Source organism: Dendrobates tinctorius, unplaced genomic scaffold (genome assembly GCF_039654945.1).
Source record: "Dendrobates tinctorius isolate UK_male_01 unplaced genomic scaffold, ASM3965494v1 ptg000062l, whole genome shotgun sequence".
In the NCBI taxonomy this organism is placed as follows: domain Eukaryota; kingdom Metazoa; phylum Chordata; class Amphibia; order Anura; family Dendrobatidae; genus Dendrobates; species Dendrobates tinctorius.
The window spans coordinates 12,910,984-12,931,852 of NW_027361730.1; the positions used below are offsets into that span (position 1 = coordinate 12,910,984).

At 44.9% G+C, this 20,869-nt stretch overlaps 1 protein-coding gene across 2 annotated transcripts in view; it reads left to right on the top strand.

Annotated features, from left to right (window-relative positions):
* Nucleotides 1-18,624: 18,624 nt before the first annotated feature.
* MIOX (myo-inositol oxygenase) overlaps nt 18,625-20,869 on the top strand; it is a 97,056-nt gene continuing 94,811 nt past the window's right edge. The window contains exon 1 of one of the 2 annotated variants that reach the window (XM_073579280.1): nt 18,625-18,711. In XM_073579280.1, coding sequence (XP_073435381.1) covers nt 18,694-18,711 — 18 coding nt within the window. In that variant the 5' untranslated portion in view covers nt 18,625-18,693. The remainder of the gene's footprint in view (nt 18,712-20,869) is intronic. The other variant, XM_073579282.1, reaches the window with a different exon arrangement.

Genomic DNA, 20,869 nt, shown 5'->3' on the forward strand with positions numbered 1-20,869 from the left:
TGTTAAGGGTTAGGGTCAGGGTTAGGGTTAGGGTTAGGGTCAGGGTTAGGGTTAGGGTCAGGTTTAGGGTCAGGATTAGGGTTAAGTATGGTTTTGTTAAGGATTAGGGTCATGGTTAGGGTCAGGATTAGGGTTAAGTATGGTTTTGTTAAGGGTTAGGGTCAGGGTTAGGGTTAGGGTCAGGGTTAGGGTTAGGGTTAGGGTCAGGGTTAGGGTCAGGATTAGGGTTAAGTATGGTTTTGTTAAGGATTAGGGTCAGGGTTAGGGTCAGGATTAGGGTTAGTATGGTTTTGTTAAGGGTTAGGGTCAGGGTTAGGGTTAGGGTCAGGGTTAGGGTTAAGTATGGTTTGGTTAAGGGTTAGGGTCAGGGTCAGGGTTAGGGTTAAGTATGGTTTTGTTAAGGGTTAGGGTCAGGGTTAGGGTCAGGGTTAGGGTTAGGGTCAGGGTTAGGGTTAGTTAGGGTTTAGGGTTTGGGTTAAGTATGATTTGGTTAAGGGTTAGGGTCAGGGTTAGGGTTAGGGTCAGGGTTAGGGTCAGGGTTAGGGTTAGTAAAGTCATGGTTTGGGTAGTGTGAGGGGCCACCTAAAAATGTTGGAAAAAAACGCAAACGCGGTAAAAACGCGCTAAAAACGCATACAAACGCATAAAAACGCTGCGTTTTTTTCATGCATGCTCATAAAAATGCTTGAAAAAAACGCAGCAGTTGTATGCTTATGTATGCGTTTTTTCAATGCGTTTTTTTGCGGGAAAAACGCGCTGCAAAAAAAAGCAAGTGTGAAACTAGCCTTACATCTGTATTATTTTTCAAATATCATTTCATGTTAGATTGTTAGAAAGGCTAAACTTTTAGGAACAATTTTTAATTCTTTCAAGAAATTTACAAAACCTGTTTCTTTAGAGATCTATTCAGATTTAAATGGACTTTGAGGGGCCATATTGGACAGTTCCCTAAAATGATACCATTTTTAAACCCGCACCCCTCAAATACTTCAAACCTACTGTCAGAAAATGTGTTAACTCTTTGTGCTACACAGGAATTAATGCAAAGTGGAAGTAAAAAAAATAAAAATTTAAATTTTTCCTTTTAAAATGTTGTTTTAGACCCATATTTTTCACTTTACAAGGGATAGCACGAGAAAATGCACCCCACAATTTGTTACCCAGTTGATACTGAGCGTGTTGATACTCCACATGTGGTGAGAAAACTCTGTTTGGACAAAGGGCACGGCTCAGAAGGGAAGGTGCACCATTTGAATTTTCTAGCACAAATTTGGCAGAAATAGATTGCGGGCACCATGTCGCATTTGCAGAGCCCTTTGTCATGGTTAGGACATGGTTAATGTCCTGTTCTCACAGGGTTAACTTTTGCAGGCCTCTCTTTGGATCTGGGAGGGGTATTTATACTCACTCCAGACTAGGATTCCCTGTCAGCTATACTGTTATTCTGGCTGTGTGTCTGACCCCCCTGGTGTGCGTGTCTACTGCATTGCTTGTTTGATTCCCATGTATGACCCGGTCTATCCTCTCACTCTCTACTCCGTCTCTCGTTTTGGTACTATTGTCTTCTCCGATTCTGATCTCCTGGCTTGGCTATTGAAACTTCTTTCCATTGCCCATTCCGGTTTTCTGATCTATTGCTACGTCCTGACTATTCGCTCTGTTTAACCCTTTGGTACTGTCCTGCTATCTCGTGCTTTGACCCGGCTTGATCTGGTTTACGTCCCTGTCTATGCCCCTTGGTAACTTGTCCTGTAGTTACCTTTCTAGGAGTTTCCCTGCAGCTCCTAGCTCTGTGGAGCTTAGGTCACGCCCCCAGCAGTCACGTGCTTCAGGTCCTGATAGTCTGAAGCACGCATTGTCACCGCTGCTGCCCCGCTCCACAGGTATCTTTGAGCACTGTTTTTGTACTCAGGACACACGCACTGGCTCAGTGAGCAAGTGCAGTGCGGTGTTCCTGACACCCTAAGGTGTCCAAACAGCAGAAACACTCCCACAACTGACCCTAATTTGGAAACCACTCCCCTCAAGGATTTTATCCAGGGGTATAGTGAGCATTTTGGACCCACAGGTACTACACAGAATTTGATAACATTAGGTCGTCATATTGAAGCATTTGATTTTTTAAACTAAAATGTTGTTTTAGCATCTAATTTTTCACATTTGCACAAAAAGTAGACCTCATGGTTTGTTACCCACTTTCTTCTGAGCATGGTGATACCCCACATGTAGTCAAAAAGTTCTGTTTGGACAAACAGAAGGGTTCAGAATGAAAGAAGCATATATTTGGAGTGTAAATTTGGCTGGAATAGATTACAGACACAATGTTTTATTTGCAGAGCCCCTGAGGTACCAAAACAGCAGAAACCCCTAACAAATGAACCCATTTTGCAAACTAGACCGATCAAGGAATTCATCTAGGGTGTGTTGAGCATTTTGAACTCATAGGTGCTTCACAGAACTTTTTAACATATGGATGTGAAAATGTAAATTACCATATGTTTTTTTCTGCTAAAATGTTGTTTTAGCCCCAAATTTGTAATTTCCACAATAGATAGTAGGGGAAAACAGACCCCATAATTTTCTATGTAATTTCTCCCAAACACGACACCATACATGTGGTCAAGAACTGCTGTTTGGACACACGGCCTGGCTCAGAAAAAAAAGTGCTATTTGATTTTGGGAGCATTAATTTGGCTGAAATAGATTGCGAATGCCATGTCATATTTGCACAGCCCCTGACAGCCCTAAAATAGGAGAAGCCCCCACACAAGTTACCAAATTTTGGAAACAAGACACCTAAAGGAATTAATATAGGAGGGTATTGAGCATTGTTAACCTAAAGGTTATTCATATAACTTTATAAAATTTATTTATGAAAACAAAAAAATAATTGCTTTGCTCTAAAACTCCTTTTTAGCACCAATTTATAACTTAGGTAATAGGAGAAAATGGATCCCATAATAATAGTTATGCAATTACTCCCGAACAGAGTGATACACCATATGTAGTCAAAAGTACTGTTTGGGTACATGACAAAACTCAGAAAGTAAAGAGCGCAATTTAATTTTTGGAATGCAAGTTTGGACACTGTGTTGTATTTGCAGAGCTGCTGAAGTGCCAAAAAAGCAGAAACATCCACAAGTACGGTAATCCCTTATTGGAAACTTCAGTGCTTAATTCATCTAGGGTATAGTGAGAATTTAGAACCCACATGTGCCTCCCAGAATTTTCTAAAGTTGGTAAGTGGAAATATAACATTTTAGTGGTAAAAATGTAATTTTTTTATTAACTGCAAATTTGTCATTTCCACAAGGTTTATAAGGTGAAACTGGCCCCCCAAATTATTGAGCAACTTCTCCCAAACCCAGTAATGCCCTCAGAAACTACTTGTCCACATGTCAGTGCTGAGAAGGAAGGAGCACTATTTGGATTTTGGATCACAGATTTTACTACAATAGTTTGCGTACACATTTCCGGAGCCCAGAAGGTGCTAGAACAGCAGAACAATCCCCCAAGTTACCCCATTGTAGAAAATGCACCTCTCAATTAATTCATCTAATGCTGCAGTTACTCTTTTGTAACATCCATGCCAATGCTTTTTTTCTGGAGAACTGCAAATATGCTAGTTTAGTGCCCATACATTGTGCTCAGCTTGTGCTTCTGGTGATAGGCACCCTGTAAATTTGTTAAGTGTGCGCTCTCGGCTGCAATAATGTCAAACATGTGAGCACTTACTGAGCTTTAGGCATATTGTGGCTCAGAAGGAGGGGACATTTGGATTTGGGAGCGCAGATTTCACTGGACTTTTTTTGTGGGGGTGTTGGAGATATCTCACTTTTCCAGAGCCTTTGTTTCACCAGTAACGTGGAAATCGCATATATTTCCAGTAACAAATGACTGATCTGAGTGGGGGCTGGTTTTGTGCTGGATAAGTTAGGATTTTTATTGTTAACATTTTGGGATACACAACATTTTTTAATCACTTTCAGTATAAAGCTGCAACTCCATTCTTATGCTCTATGCTGAGCACTTACAACAAGATTTCTGTGTAAATGCCACAAAAATCTGATTCAGACGAAATCCCTGAAGGAACCACTCACTATAATGAGGCAGATAGAAACACTTTGCACTCCATTTGGTGTCTGCTCTAGTGGTATCCATCTTTTTAGGCGTGCACAGAACTGTGGTCGACCACGCTTGTATGCTAAAAAGAACGCCTAAAATATGGGATACCGCCATTACAGAGCCCAAACGGAGTCCAAAGTGACTCATAAGTGAGTGGTCCCATCGACTGTTTTGTCTAAATACAGGATGGGCAATTTATATGGATACGCCTAAATAAAATGGGAATGGTTGGTGACCCAGACCGGCACGCTGAATTTGCAGAATGGGCAAAACAAAAATTGAAACATGACCCTCAGTTTACACAGAACATTATGTTCAGTGATGAGGCAAACTTTTTTGGGTGGGCCATTTATATGGATACACCTAAATAAAATGGGAATGGTGATAGTTTTCTTGCGTAGGGTGTCTTGCATTGAAATCTGCTGCAATGACCCGGGTACTGCGTTCACCAGACATCAACACAATTTCTATACACTCCTCAAGTGTTAACCTCTGCGACATGTCAATAGCTGTAAACAAAGAGAAACTTGTAAATAACTCATGAAAGAGTAAAGTTACGTTAAATCCAAGCACACCATTGTTTTTCTTGGGAAATTCTCAATGAGTTTGACGTGTCACATGACCCTCTTCCCGCTGAAAAAAATAAAGTTGGATCCAAAATGGCCGACTTCAAAATGGCCAACATGGTCACCACCCATCTTGAAAAGTTTTCCCCCTCCCATATACTAATGTGCCACAAACAGGAAGTTGATCTCACCAACCATTCCAATTTTATTTAGGTGTATCCATATAAATGGCCCACCCTGTAGTGTTTTTGGGGATGTACATAGAAACCCCGACATGATCACTCAGCGGAAAGAACGGGATAAATGGAACCCGAACCTTATTCCGATTTTTGAGAGGTAGAATGAACCGATAAGAAAACAGTACAAGAATAGTTTTTACTTTTATTTTTACACTGTTCACCATGTGATATCTATATACAGTATATAAAACTAAAAATATGTAGTGCCCCGCTCTATAAAAATCCACAGTTCTTGCCCGATTTTGGTGAAATATGGCATACCCCCTCTACAGCCACAGGAGCAGAATACTGCACACGTTACCTCTCGCTAGCGTCCCTCCGTCATGAGATTGGGGCCCCTGAAGTTAGGCCCTATACTTATAATGGAGAAATGTAAAGGTGAAAGTAAAAGTGCTTAGGGGAAAACAACAGTTGTGACTGATAGGGACAGATTATAGCGACGGTGCCAAAGAGACGCTGCTAAAGGGGCCGCACCACCACACACCACACACAAACATTTCACAAACAACATACAAACATCACACAAACACCAACACACAAGCACAACACCACACAAATGCCACAAAATACCACACAAACACCAGACCACTCTAGACACACACAACACAAACACCACCCCACAAATTCCACAACACCACCCCATAAATACCACATGCACACCACACACACGCATGCAAGGACCACACGCATGCAAACACACTCAGATGTATGCACCCTATGCACACGGACGAACATTACTGAGCAGCAATATTGGTCAGTCGAAAAATGTCTCATAGTAAGATTGTCATTATTGCTTCCTATACAGGGAGCTTTCATCACTGAAGCTGCTGAGGTAAAGTGAAAGCTGAGCTCTGATTAGTTGCTAAGGGCAACTAGACAAGCCTGCCTGTGAGGCGGTTTTCATTAATGAGATGTGAGCTCCTTCAGGTCATAGTAATACTGTGTGAGGGCTGCTCTGTATTTACTATTTATCCTATTACATCATTTATCAATGTCAGGTGAATACTAAAGGGTCATAATACTAAGGACTGTTTTTAAAATGCCGCCCAAAAAACGACCATCATTGGGCAAGTTCATCCAAAAGCTCAGAAAGCAAAATTGTGTCAAAGAGCTGAGACAAGTGAACAACGTGACTCGCGGCTTGAAAATAAACTAATGAGACAGGCTAAATGTAAAGCAGCTGAGACATCAGAGCAACGGGAATGTCGTCATCACAAGAATCGGATAAGGCAGGCTGAAACTTGCAGAGTAATTGTTTGGGATGAATGTACCACCATGGCGCACAACAAAGCGGTTGAGGCCCTTGATCGCACCTTGAGTGGCTATGCCTACCATGCGCAAAGTAAGCAGAAAATGTGTAGATGGTACCCAGGATCTGGAGAAGAGGGGACTCTCCTCCAGGCCCTGGGTACCATATCCCTGCTAAAAAAAGAATTAAAATAAAAAAATTGTGATATTCTCACCTTCCGGTGGCCCCGTAGCGTTCCCAGGCCTCAGCGATGCTCCCAGGAAGTCCCGCTCCCAGTGATGCCTTTCAACAATGACCTGTGATGACGTAGCAGTCTCGCGTGATGCTACGTCATCTGGGGTCATTGTCACAAGGCATCACTGGGAACCGGACTTGCCGGGAGAATCGCGAGGATCGGGAACGCTGCGGGGTACGACGGAAGGTGAGAATATCACGATTTTTTATTTTTTTTATTATTTTTAACATTATATCTTTTTACTACTGATGCTGCATAGGCAGCCTCAATAGTAAAAAGTTGGTCACACTCGTCAAACACTATGTTTGACAAGTGTGACCAATCTGTCTATCAGTTTTCCAAGCGATGCTACAGATCGCTTGGAAAACGCTAGCATTCTGCAAGCTATTTACGCTTGCAAAACACTAGTTTTTCACGGGAATTCCACATGCGGATTTCCCACAAATTTCCCACGGCAGGAAGTTGCGTAATTGCCAGGAAAATTTCCTCGGCAATTTCGCACGTGTGCACATAGCCTGAAAGATCTGCAGGGAACTGATCGTTTAATGGGGAGAATTGTTGTATTTTTTGCAGGTGACTTCTGCCAGACATTACCTGTTCTTAAGGGAGAAACACCAGCGGATGAGATGAATGCCTGTCTAAAATCTTCTTATCTGTGGATACATGTTCAGAAGCAAACTCTTACTACTAATATGCAGGTTCATTTGATGGGAAATACTACTGCGGACAAATTTACACACCAGCTACTATGCTTTGGAAATGGCAGGTTCCCTACTGATTCCATTACTGGTCTCATTTCCTTTCCGGAAAATTTTTGTGAAATTACATCTTCGGTAATGGAACTTATTGACCAAGTTTTCCCAGATATTTGTAACAAGTATAACAACCATCAGTGGCTTTGTGAACGTGCAATCCTAGCGCCTAAAAATGATAGTGTCAGCTCTATAAATTTAATAATTCAGGGAAGTCTGCCTGGTCTAGCAACCACATACATGTCCATTGATTCGGCCATGGAGAGTGAACAAGCCGTAATGTATCCATTGGAGTTCCTGAATTCTTTGGAGCCTCCTGGAATGCCACCGCATAAGCTCACTTTAAAAATAGGAGCCACAATAATTTTGCTTCGGAACCTTGACCCACCAAAAATGTGTAACGGCACAAGATTGTGCATTAAGAGTCTCATGCCCAATGTTATTGAAGCCACTATTCTTATGGGAAACTCTAAGGGAGCAAATGTTTTCATTTTGCGTATTCTTTTGCTACCAAGCGACATGTCCTTCAATTTTAAGTGTCTGCAGTTCCCAATCCGACTTGCATTTGCTATGACTATAAACAAAGCACAAGGTCAATCACTTAAAGTAGCCGGCATTAATTTGGAGAGCCCGTGTTTTTCACATGGACAGTTGTAGGTTGCTTGCACAAGAGTGGGTAACCCCCAAAATATTTTCATATATGCACCTGAAGATAAAACCAGAAGCATTGTTTACCAAAAAGCACTACAATAGATAGTTGTTTAACTGTAAACCAAGGGTTGCACTTTGTTGTTAATTGGGTGTAAATGTTTTATATGTTTGTGTAAGGTGCATAAATTTTCATTTTTGATAAAAAATAGTTAAAAAAAAATAGTTGTAATAATTTATACTACATAATATGTACTGAATATGTAAAATCAATAAAAATGTTGAAATAGAAAAAAAGATGTTCTTCACATCAATGTTACAACAAATTAGTAAAATGCCAAAATAATAAAAATTTAACGTGGAAAATTTTTTTTACTGTAGCACTCTGAAAATGTCAATTTCAGAGTGACACTGAAAATTTTACTTTAGCTACCATAACCAACAATTTAACATATTTTTAGCGAGCGAAGCTGCGGGCATCCTACTAGTTAGTGAAAAGATAGTGTGATAAAACACTCCGGGATCGCCTTTGCTGGGGTCAAGGTCACGTGCATTCAGCAAGAAACTCAGGCGCAGAGCTAGGATTTGGGTGTAACTGACCCTGGGTCAGGTTTATTAACGGTGAAAGCAATGCAAAAGGAAATAAAACATAAAACAAATCCTTGCCTGTCCGGCACTAACTAAACAATGGACAACCTAACTACCAACTGGCGGGCTTCTCCCGTCCAGCCAAACCACAGTTGCAGTGGGCACTGCTTCCACTCACTTGTGTCTCTCACACAGACAGGCTCTCTGTGTTCCCAGGCTGAGACACTCACACAACCACCTTGCATACTTTTATATCCACCTCCCATTATTCATTAGCAAGCAGGTGCGATACTGACCAGACTAGGCCACATAGGAAAGGAATCTGGGCGAGATATACCTGCCCTCATCCACTATTCCCACATGATTCTCACATATCCCCCTCCTCTGCTCAGACCACTCCGGTCGAGCAATGACACCCGCCAAACAGTGCACTCGGGACAGGGCATCTGCATTTCCCATCTGTACCCCTGGGCGGTGCTCCACCGTAAAAGTGTAGGCCTGCAGGGCAAGGAACCACCGGGTCACCCTGCTATTCCGTTCCTTGTTCAAGTGCATCCACTTGAGAGGGGCATGGTCAGTGATCAGCCTGAACTTTCGGCCCACCAGGTAATATTTGAGGGCCTCTAGAGCCCACTTAATGGCGAGGCACTCTTTTTCTACTACTGCATACCTTTGCTCGTGTTTATTCAGCTTCCTGCTGAGATAGAGGACTGGGTGTTCCACTCCGTCCCTCACTTGTGAGAGTACGGCCCCGATACCGGTATCACAGGCATCCGTTTGTACCACAAACTCACTGCGGAAGTCCAGAGTCACCAGTACGGGCTGAGAGCAAAGTGCCCGTTTTAGGCTATGGAAGGCTTCTTCAGCCGCTAAACTCCATTTAATCATGACGGAGTCTTTCCCTTTTGTAAGATCCGTCAGGGGGGTAGCGATGGCTGCAAAATTGGGTATGAACCGGAGATAATAACCGGCGATCCCCAGGAAGGCTTGCACCTGCTTCTTGTTGACAGGTTGTGGCCAGTCCTGAACCGCCTGAATCTTATCAACCTGGGGTTTAACAACACCCCTCCCAATTACATACCCCAAATACCGGGCTTCTTCTAGCCCGATGTGACATTTCTTGGGGTTCGCGGTTAGACCTGCCTCCCACAGGTCGTCAATCACAGCTTGTACTTTCTGGAGATGAGTCTCCCAGTCCAAGCTGTAAATGACAATGTCATCCAAATAGGCCGAAGCGTACCGCCTATGTGGCCTCAAGACTCGATCCATCAGTCTCTGGAAGGTCGCCGGTGCCCCGTGCAGTCCAAACGGCATATACACATACTGAAATAAACCTTCCGGCGTAGCAAATGCCGTCTTTTCTCTGGCCGCCTCAGCCAGAGGGATCTGCTAATACCCCTTTGTTAGATCTAGGGTCGTAATATACCGGGCTTTTCCTAACCGATCTATTAACTCGTCGACCCGGGGCATAGGATAGGCATCAAATTTTGAGACCGCATTCAGTTTCCTGAAGTCATTGCAGAACAGGATGGTGCCGTCCGGTTTAGGAATTAGCACAATCGGGCTGGACCACGCACTGTGCGATTCCTCAATGACTCCTAACTCTAACATTGCCTTCACTTCTCGGGAAACGGCTTCACGGCGCGCTTCCAGGATTCGGTAGGGCTTTACGTGAACTGTGACACCAGGTTCCGTTACGATGTCATGTTTCATTAGCATAGTCTGCCCGGGTTTTTCTGAGAAAAACTTTTGGTTGTGAAGTAGAAACTGCCTGACCTCAGTCTTTTGCCGCTCCGAGAGAGTCTCTGCAACCCGTACCTCCGGCACGGTATGCGGGCAGACAGGATGGGCCAGCTCCGCTGATAAGGCAGACCGATCCTTCCAGGGCTTTATCAGATTTACATGATAAATCTGTTCAGGTTTCCGTTTACCTGCCTGGTATACTTTGTAGTTTACTTCACCAACTCTTTCCTTGATCTCAAAGGGGCCCTGCCACTTTGCCAGGAACTTACTGTCCACCGTGGGGACCAGGATCAACACCCTATCTCCGGGTGCAAGCGTACGGATCTGGCACCCCTATCATAGATTCTTTTTTGGGCTCCTTGAGCCTGTACCATGTGTTGTTTGACGATAGGCATAACAGCCGCAATACGGTCCTGCATTTGTGTGACGTGATCTATCACTGTTTTAAACGGAGTGACCTGACCCTCCCAGGTTTCTTTTGCAACGTCTAACAGTCCGCGAGGACATCGGGCGTACAATAACTCGAAAGGCGAGAATCCCGTGGAAGACTGGGGTACTTCCCTGATGGAAAAAAGCAAATACGGAAGTAAGTAGTCCCAGTTCTTCCCATCCTTGTCTATCACCTTTCTCAGCATCTGCTTCAGAGTTTTATTGAACCGTTCAACCAACCCGTCTGTTTGAGGGTGATACACGGATGTGCGTAACGGTTCGATTTGTAACAACCGGCAGAGCTCCTTCATTATCCTGGACATAAAGGGGGTCCCCTGGTCGGTGAGTATCTGTTTTGGTATACCGACCCGACTAAACACATGCACCAGTTCCTTGGCAATCGTCTTGGTGGCCGTGTTACGCAAAGGGATGGCCTCCGGGTAACGGGTGGCATAATCCAAGATGACCAGGATATGTTGGTGTCCACGTGCAGACCGTGGAAGGGGCCCAACTAAATCCATCCCAATCCTCTCAAACAGGACTTCAATAATAGGTAGGGGTACCAAAGGGCTACAGAACCGGGGCTTAGGTGCAGAGGCTTGGCAGTCAGGACAAGACTCACAATATACACGAATATCGTGATGCATGCCTGGCCAAACCAAACAGTGTAATATCCTTTCGGTGGTTTTCTGGACTCCCAGGTGACCTCCCATCACATGTCCGTGGGCCAGGTCCAACACCTGCCGCCGGTAGGGTTTTGGCACGACTAATAGTTGCACCGTATCTTCCCCCTTTTTCTCTATCTGATAGAGTAAATCATTCTCCAGAACCATGTAAGGATATGCCAGCCTAGAGCCAGGTTCTACGGGTACCCCATTTATCACTTTTACATTTGTCCTAGCCTGAGAAAGGGTAGGATCCTTTATTTGCTCGCTTTGGAAGTCATCTTTCTGAACTTCTAAATCCGGCAAACGGGGAGGTGGACGGCTGTCGGCCTCCTCCTCTTCCCCGGTCTCCTCCGTATCACCCGCCATGACTGAAAACGGGAACGGCAGGTCATTTCCCGCAGACTCTTCCCCATAGTCTTCCGGGGAGACCTCTTCCAGGGGTTCGGGACCCACACGTGCCCTGGGAGAAGAATCATGTACACTATTACCCTGGGGTATCAACTGATTCTCCCACAATTGCCAGAAGTGGGGAAAATCCCGGCCCAGGATAACATCATGCAATAACGCCGGGACGAGTCCCACTTTATGTTGCACAGACCCATAGGAAGTAGTAATGCATATGACCGTGGTGAGGTACGAACAGGTGTCTCCATGCACACACGTTACAGAAAATTTGTCTGATGGTCCAGTCGGGGCTGACACCAGACTGGCCTTCACCAGAGTCACCACACTTCCCGAGTCTAACAATGCCACCACATTTTTGCCATCAACAGTTAAATCACACAAGTGTTTTTCCACATCCTTTTGACCGGCATTCACACTCACTACCCGTGCAACCATAGACATGCGGTTTTTAGAGTCTGTGACATCGCACTGCATGGGTTCAGTAGTGACCAGACAGTTCGCAGCAATATGTCCCATCTCTTGGCAGCGGAAACACCTAACTGGCCCCTTGCTTAGACCATAGTTCGTTACTCTCGGCCTCGCAGTGCGGGCAGTCCCGTTTTCCTCCCCCACTGTCTTAGGGATTTTTCCATCTCCCCTACTCCCTGGAACAGTCTTACCGGTTCCACGTGGAGATGATGAAGAACGAGGTGGGGTAGCATCGTCTCGGAGTCCTTCCGCCACGGAGTAACGTTCAACCAGATCCACCAGTTGATCTGCCGTCGTAGGATTTCCATGGCTTACCCACTTCCTCAGGGCTGGCGGTAGAGCTCTCAGGTACTTGTCCATGACGACTCTCTGGATTATCTCTGGCGCTGTCAACACCTCGGGTTGTAGCCACTTTTTCGTCACGTGGATCAGGTCGAACATCTGGGACCGCGGTGGTTTATCCGGCTGATAAGTCCATTGATGCACTCTCTGTGCACGGACAGCGGTCACCACTCCCAGCCGGGCCAAGATCTCGGCTTTCAGTTTGTCAAAGTCCTGCGCGGCTTCAGGCTCTAAGTCATAATAAGCCTTTTGGGCCTCACCGGAAAGAAACGGGGAAATCAGGCCGGCCCATCGTGCCTTCGGCCATTTTTCTCTCACCGCCGTCAGTTCAAACGTGGTCAGGTATGCCTCGACGTCATCTTCGGTCGTCATCTTCTGCCAGTACCGACTCACGTGAATCACTCTCGACTCGGCTTCCAGGTTAAGCTCAGGTAAGCTTGCCAAGCGCTGCGCCACCTGCTGGAGAAGCGAACGATCGGTAACTGTCATGTCCACCAACTCCTTCAGCTGGGCCATCATCACCCGATTAGCTTCTTGCTGGACGGCGGTGGACTGTACCAGCGCTTTCACCACATCCTCCATGCTCATGCTTGCAACGTGATGCCCGCATTCTCCACCACAATGTGATAAAACACTCCAGGATCACCTTTGCTGGGGTCAAGGTCACGTGCATTCAGCATGAAACTCAGGCGCAGAGCTGGGATTTGGGTGTAACTGACCCTGGGTCAGGTTTATTAACGGTGAAAGCAATGCAAAAGGAAATAAAACATAAAACAAATCCTTGCCTGTCCGGCACTAACTAAACAATGGACAACCTAACTACCAACTGGCGGGCTTCTCCCGTCCAGCCAAACCACAGTTGCAGTGGGCACTGCTTCCACTCACGTGTGTCTCTCACACAGACAGGCTCTCTGTGTTCCCAGGCTGAGACACTCACACAACCACCTTGCATCCTTTTATATCCACCTCCCATTATTCATTAGCAAGCAGGTGCGATACTGACCAGACTAGGCCACATAGGAAAGGAATCTGGGCGAGATATACCTGCCCTCATCCACTATTCCCACATGATTCTCACAATAGCTTGATTCTTCGGTGCGATTACCGCAATTCCACATTTATATCGGTTTGTTTTTGTTTTGCTACTATAAAAAATTATATATTTTTTCGAGCTGTAACTTTTTTATCTTTTGGTGAGCAGAGCTGTATGGGGGCTTATTTTTTCAACGACTACATGAAGATTCTTTGGTACCATTTTGGGGTACGAAACATTTTTGATCACTTTTTATTAGGATTTTTCAGAGACAGAACAAAAACCTGCAATTATTTTCATAGTTTTATTGCGTGCAGTAAAAGTAATAAGGCTCAGTTAATCTTTAGATCAGAACAATAACAGCAATGCCAGACTTATAACTTTTTTTTAGGCTTTGCTTCTTTTACACACAAAAAATAATATTTTACAAAAATGTTTGCATCGCCATATTCTTCTGAGAGCTGTAACTTCTTTATTTTTTGCAGGCTGGAGTAAAATATGTCCTCCAGCCCCAGAGGACAACCCAGTTCAGTTGCTCCCGTGGAATGTACTGCTCCTTCTATCCCGCGGTGCTCCGAGCATTCAACGATGGGCGTACCCCCTTACAGATGCAATCAAGATCAGTTCGTTTGGCGGCAGATAGTTCAAGGACTGGAAAAATGCCAGCATGAGCTAAGAAAACTCTCGCCAATGGAAAGGCGAGCTAAAAGAGAGGGGGACTGTAAGAGGGAAGACAAGATTGGTCATGTTTCTCTCGCACTGGTTCCTGAACTTCCAGGACTGTCACCAATGTTGCAGGGGGGAAAACTTTCAGACAAGGACCGTCCCTTCCATGTGGCTGTGGTAGGCGGAGCCGGGGTAAAAAGTGTGTGGGAAAAGGTGCAGAGTCCAGGCGGGAGAGCTAAGTGGACAGTCGGGTGCAGTGCCAGCTGTAGGAGTAGAGCACCCATCGGGCGCAGGCCGACTTGACAGACCCTCGGTGTACCGATCTACTGAGGGTGGACCGACGTACTGCCAGCTTCCCGCTTACCTCTGTGTCTAGAGGTGACTCGCTTCCTCATTCAGAGACTGTAACGTGCGCGCGGCGCAGTGAGATATGAGTGACTAGGCCAGAGTCCATTAGCCAGAAACCCTCATTCACTGCGGAGCTAGATCTCGTTCCGGCGCTCCCTCGTACTGGACTGAGCGCAGCTTGTGGTGTACATGAGCGTGGGAATATCCCGCAGCCTGCAAGGATCCTTCACTCTGCCCATGGACTGGAACCCCATCTTCTACAGACATTGCTGAGACGACACGTGCCGCTTTTGTCGGTGCCACCGTTGGAGCACTAAGACACTGCGGTCAAGAAGACTACAGACTGATAAGTTTGACCTTCAACCCTCTATCAAACTCTTGGTTGTTCCTGTTCTTCTGCTTACAAACTACTTGTCCCGTCCTCCGTCCTAACGTACCCTTTTCCCTCATCCTCCCTGCGAGTAATATACCTGTTGCTAATAAAACCCTGTTAACTCTTGATCTGTCTCCTGTCCATGACGACATCTCACGTTCCTGCAATTTCTACATCAGTGTCCATGTGTCTGTGTGTGTGTAATACACAGGGAAGAAGCGGTACTGTAAACACTGCTCCCCGCCGCCTGGAGTTGAAGACAGCTCTCATCATTCTCCCCTTATCTGCCGGCGATCATAGGGACTATTACTCTATTAATACCAGCTACCTGCTGTCAGGTTTAGCAAGGCTGGTTATGAAAAATGAGATGGACCCCACACCATTTTTTTTTTAATTATTTATTTAAATAATTGAAAAAAGAACAGCATGGGGACCCCTCTATTCTTGATAACCAGCCTTGCTAAAGCTGACAGCTGAGGGTTGCAGCACCCATCTGTGAGTGTTGCCTGGCTGCTTATAAAAAATACAGGAAAACCCACACCGCTTTTTTCATTTATTTATTTATAGCGCAGGCAGCTGGTGATGAATACTCCCATCAGCTACTCCTGCTGTCACTGTTATTAACAGCAACAGGTGTGTGCTGATGGGAGTAATAGTCCCATCAGTCGCCGCCTGCTGTCATTGTCCTCACTTGAATGTAACTCTCATCAATCTCCCCTGCTCGTGGTGATCGCCGGCAGAGCAGAGGACAATGATGAGAGCCGTCTTTAGGACCCAGCACTGGGGAACAGCGCTTACTGTAACGGTGCTTTTCAGGTGCCGGGACGTGTCACAGGAATGACATCCCAGTGTGTCATCCGAGTGCGGGACGTTTTGTGGCCTGTGCTGCTGGTAAAAAACAGACATGTCTACGTGTGGGTCACACTGACACATGATCCGTGGAAACAAACTGACATGTACACAGACCTATTCACTTGAATGGGTCTATGTGTGTCGATGTCTCCGGTACGTGTGAATACAGTCACCACACATAGCAGAGTCACGGACGTGTGAAAGAGCCCTAAGGTATGTTTCAGGGGCGGACATAACCATTGGGGCAACCTGTGCAGCCGCACAGGGTCTCAAGAAGTAAGGGGGTCCAATACCACCTCCAAAGTAGGTTGGAAATGTGCATTGTGGGGAACCATTGGACAGCAAAGGGCCCATATACTGTTCTTGCACAGGGGACCTTTTGTGTTTGTGTCCACCAGTGGTATATTTATATATTGCAATTTCTCAATAATGCCTGCCACACAGATGCATATTTTCTGCACATTAAGAACATGTATGTTTTTGCACACGCAAAAAAAACTTTTTTCATGGATGTGAAGTGGATGTGTAAAATGCAGAAAATGTCTACATTTGGAGACTTTTTTGACAATACACATTCATTTGCTTCAACTCTATGCTGCGACTCTATTTCTGATCAAACATGGTGAGAACCGAGCCTAACTTGGTTATTCAGTGTGCCGAGAGTACACAGGCCTGTACAAACACAAAAAGCACTCCCAAACCTCCTTTTGTAAGAGTACTGAGAAGCATGTGCATTTTTAAATATTTTCTGACATGCCATTGCCAATGATATATGTCATACAATGTTATCTGTGGAGATCCCTACGCTGACATCCCACCCATTGCTAGTAGAAAGATTGTTTCCTTTTTGGTGCAGACACATTGTCTGTCATCTGTAAAGGTTTCATTTCATAGTACCCCGCTGATAACAGCATCTGACAAGTTCCCATCCTATGTCAGAAGGTGTTAAGCTGAATGTTTGATCCACATATTTGAAAAGATTTGTCATCCGCCCTGCCCTGCTACCTTTTAGTCACAACAGCATAAAAAAGTGTTGTGTCGATTGCTCTTATTAGCCATTCAGAGCATACACTTGATACAGTTTATGAATCCAGTGTATTCACTCTGCCTCCTCATCAGGGCAGTGATTGACACTAACTGGTTGATTTAGTAGCTAAGAAGGTGGAAACTGGAAATTAATTAAGGGCTAAACAGATATGCAAAATACAGGGTCAATCAGCTGGCTTCAAGTATCAAATTTACTAGATTTTTGTTAGTTCCATTGAGAGAACACAAGTAAAAATTCAGGTGCTTAGGTAGGGCTAATGAGTATGACAGCTGTAGGGTCACCAGGTGCTGGGGGATGTTAACAAATTTAGATATGCAGCACGGGCGGCAAACTCAATCTTTGCTTCAGGTGAGTGAAATGCTATACAGAGGGGAAATAAGGATCTGAAGGCAAAAGGCAACTGGAATCCCACTGGCCCCCAGGGCAAATGTAGACTTGGGATCTGTCACCCCACCACCACCAGTAACTTGTCCATTTATTTGTGTCCCAGTGGCCTTGCTAAGGTCTATAAATACAAATAATGTTTGACCCCCCCCAAAAAACAAAAATAGCAAACAAAAAAAAACAAATATAATTTATGAATCTGACAGAAAAATAAGCTATCCAGCAATGACATCAGCATTTTTTTACTGAAAAAAAAGCAAGCTATATTAAGACCAGGCTTACCAATAATACAACTATACCAGAGAGAAATAATTCTGCCACACCATGACAACATATTACTGTCACTTACAGTAGTAGCTCAAAAATACCTCCAACCGGGCCTCTATAGACATTATAAGTGTATACAGTAGAGAGGAATCCAGTGACTCAGAGGGGAGGTTTCCAGTTATCGAAGTATTAATTTTGCAGAATTAGCACAAAGACTTCTATGACTAATCACTTTTTCCACCACTTCTGCACAAACTCCATAGTATGCCTTACACAGCAACAGTAACCCCCTTTTGTTCCCTACACAGTAACATTATTCCCCCCTCAGAAAAGTACTGTATATCACGGTAGTCATGTACTTCTGTATAGCCTATATTCAGTAGTCCTGCACTGCTGTGACAATGCAGTGATGTCAGTGCGTCACCTGGGAGGGGTTACGTCCTCTGGTGCTCCAGACCTCTATGAGGCATGTGTTTTCACTACAATGCTTGCCTTATCGCATCTTCTACCTTTTCCATTTTCTCTCTTGCAAACCATCTGGGTGATCAGACCAAAGTGTTAGAAACTTTCTTTTGTATTGGTAACATTTGAATAACCTACACACTTGGCCCTCTGCTCCACCATACATTTCACCTGCATCTGCATCCTGAAAATGCAGACTCAACTGAAAATAACACTGACTAGAATCTGCCACCCTTCGCGCACGGTAGGTGTCACATCGTCTGTCACTGCGATCGCTATGCCCCTGCCTGTAGACACCTGCATGTACGGCTTTAAATCTTTAGTAAGATTTGTTGATTTATCATGACTATACTCTCATCCTTCAACTCAAAAAATGTTGGTCTTGTATATATAACACACATTTTTCATAAGGTAGATATGGAAAAACCACTGGGAATAAAAGAATCAGCTAGATTGGAAAAGGTGATATAGAGGATTCAGAATTATTTGGTGGGAAAATGTAAAATAAATTGCAGTTTCCAATGATTTTTCAGGAAATGCTATAAAATGATCACTCTTAATATTGGTTCACTCATAATGACCTGAAAGAGTTATACTAAAAATCAGTGATCCAGGCCAACCTGGAAGACTCAGCAGAAACACCCTTTCCTCTGCCCTTCTCTCTAGTTAAAGGGTCACTTATTGCTTGGTGTTTGTCACTCTTACATAATCATATAAATAAATTAGGGGAATTCTCTCATGTTCTTTCTCTCTGCACACGGGTCTTCTCCTGGGCTTCATTCCCCTTACTGGTAACCCAAAGAATGAGGGTATTACAGCTGGTGAGTAAGGCTAAAAATGAACACTGTACAATAGATTTAATAATGCTTGTATAAAAATAGTCAATTGCCAGTGGAGATTCAAAGTCCGTTGACTCTCCCTGATATCCCAGCACACACTCCTTTGGGTCTGCCTGAAGTTGCACTCCAAACACCCTTTGTATTAGAGCTAACGTTCTTTTCCAATATGAGCCCAGTTTACTGTATTCCCAGAACATGTGCATTAAATGCGCATCCTCTGCACCACATCTAGGACAGTCTGCATCTGAGCGGACCCCTATCTTTAAAAGGAAGCTTGGTGTTCTATACACCCTTTGTATGAGATATATCTGCGTTAGTTTCCGAGGCTCACACGGGCACAGTCTACTAACCTGCTCCAATACCTCTTTCCATTGTTCTACTGTGATCTGTCCCACATCTGATTCCCATTTTAACCTTGCTCTCTGAGTATGGCCATCAGTACAAGACTGCAGCATCTGCTGATATATTCTAGAGATTAGACCAGTTGTATACTTTGCCGATGCTAATGACTCAAGTGCGTAGCTTTTTTGAATTTCGGGTGCAGTAACACTAAACGCGTGTCTCAATTGTAGCTATTGAAAGAAGGAAGCATTTAGAAGCCCATATTCTTGTTGGAGTTTATTGAAGCTTTTATCTTTTGCAGTTCTTACTCTCTTTTGGTGGTAGGAATCCTGAGTTTTCAGCACTGTGGTCAGATGTTCTACATGAAGTCTGTGCATTCTCTCCAGGGCTCCTTGCCCAAAACACATATTAAAAAAGTCACATAAATCGGTTTGTTATGCAGTTCCTTTTAATGGTCAGCTGGCACCTGTATTGAAGGCTGCACTTTATCTGGTGAAACTTAAGGCACCATGACAGAAATCCAACAGACCCTATTGTAATAAAAGGGGTCCGTTGTGTGCTGATGGTGTCCAGAATGTATGCATTTGTAATGCAGGTGCATGGGTGCAATGTACAGAGATCACGAGGTGGAAACAGCCAGGGGTTGATATATTGGTATTATTATACAACGATAACTTCTAAACAATTAGGGTTAGTAAATATGCAATTAAAAAAAGAATTATAACAGGTTATGGACAAGCTAGAATGTCTCTCAATACTTAACGTTAGTGGTGTGCCCAGTCTTGGGAAACACCACATGAGTTCTCATTTGAAGCTCTGGCTCTAGAGGGGGTCCACCGGGTTTTCCCGCTAGGCCGCAATTCTCTTCTTGACATAGTCTTTTAAAGCCCGTTGAGCCTCTCACGCACCAACTGGCCACCTCCCAACCTGTAATCCTTGTCCCAGCCGACCTTGGTACCATAGATTATAGCTAGAAGTGACGGCCCTGCTCAATTGCAGTGTCCCCCCTCGTTCGCAGGCATGCCTCATCCGACGCAGTCGCCGCACGAGTCTTCTTCACTTGACCGTTGATGAAACTCTCTCAGGTTCAGGGCAAAGAGGACCAGGCCTCAATTCTTGACAGGCGTAGTCCGACCTTGGAGGCTTGGCCAGCGCAGGGTGCAGATTACGGCTCTGACCAGCGTAACCCACACTCGGGGAGATAATCCGGGGGGATCTGGACCTTGCAAGGTGGTGGCTGACACCCAGGTATCACACACTCCCTGCTGAGGCCTGTCACGTTGGTCTTAGTGCAGTCTCTGGAGCACGTCTGCCCCGCTCTCTTTCCTGGCACCAAATCCACCTGTGGTTTGGCAGGCTGGGCTTTTATATAGAGGGCAGTTCTTACAGAGAGTCACCTGATCTGGTCCAGCACACAAAGTTCCTCCCTCTGCAAATCTTCCAGCACATTTTGGTTCTACTTGATTTTGGCTGTCAGCAGATGGCAGTCTTTCCTCATTAAAGCGAACTTGTCAACAGTTTTGGCCGATATAAGATACAGCCACTGACTTTCAGGGCTTATCTACAGCATTCTATAATGCTGTAGATAAGCCCCCGATCCGACCTGCAAGATCAGAAAAATACGTTTTATTATACTCACCGGGGGTGCGGTCCGGAGCGGTCCGGTCCGATGGGTGTCGCAGGTCCAAGTCCTGCGCCTCCCATCTTCTAGGGATGCCGCCCTTCTTCTTGCTTCATCGCTCCTCAGCATCGCGCTCCTGCGCAAGCGTACTTATCTGCCCTGTTGAGGGCAAAGTAA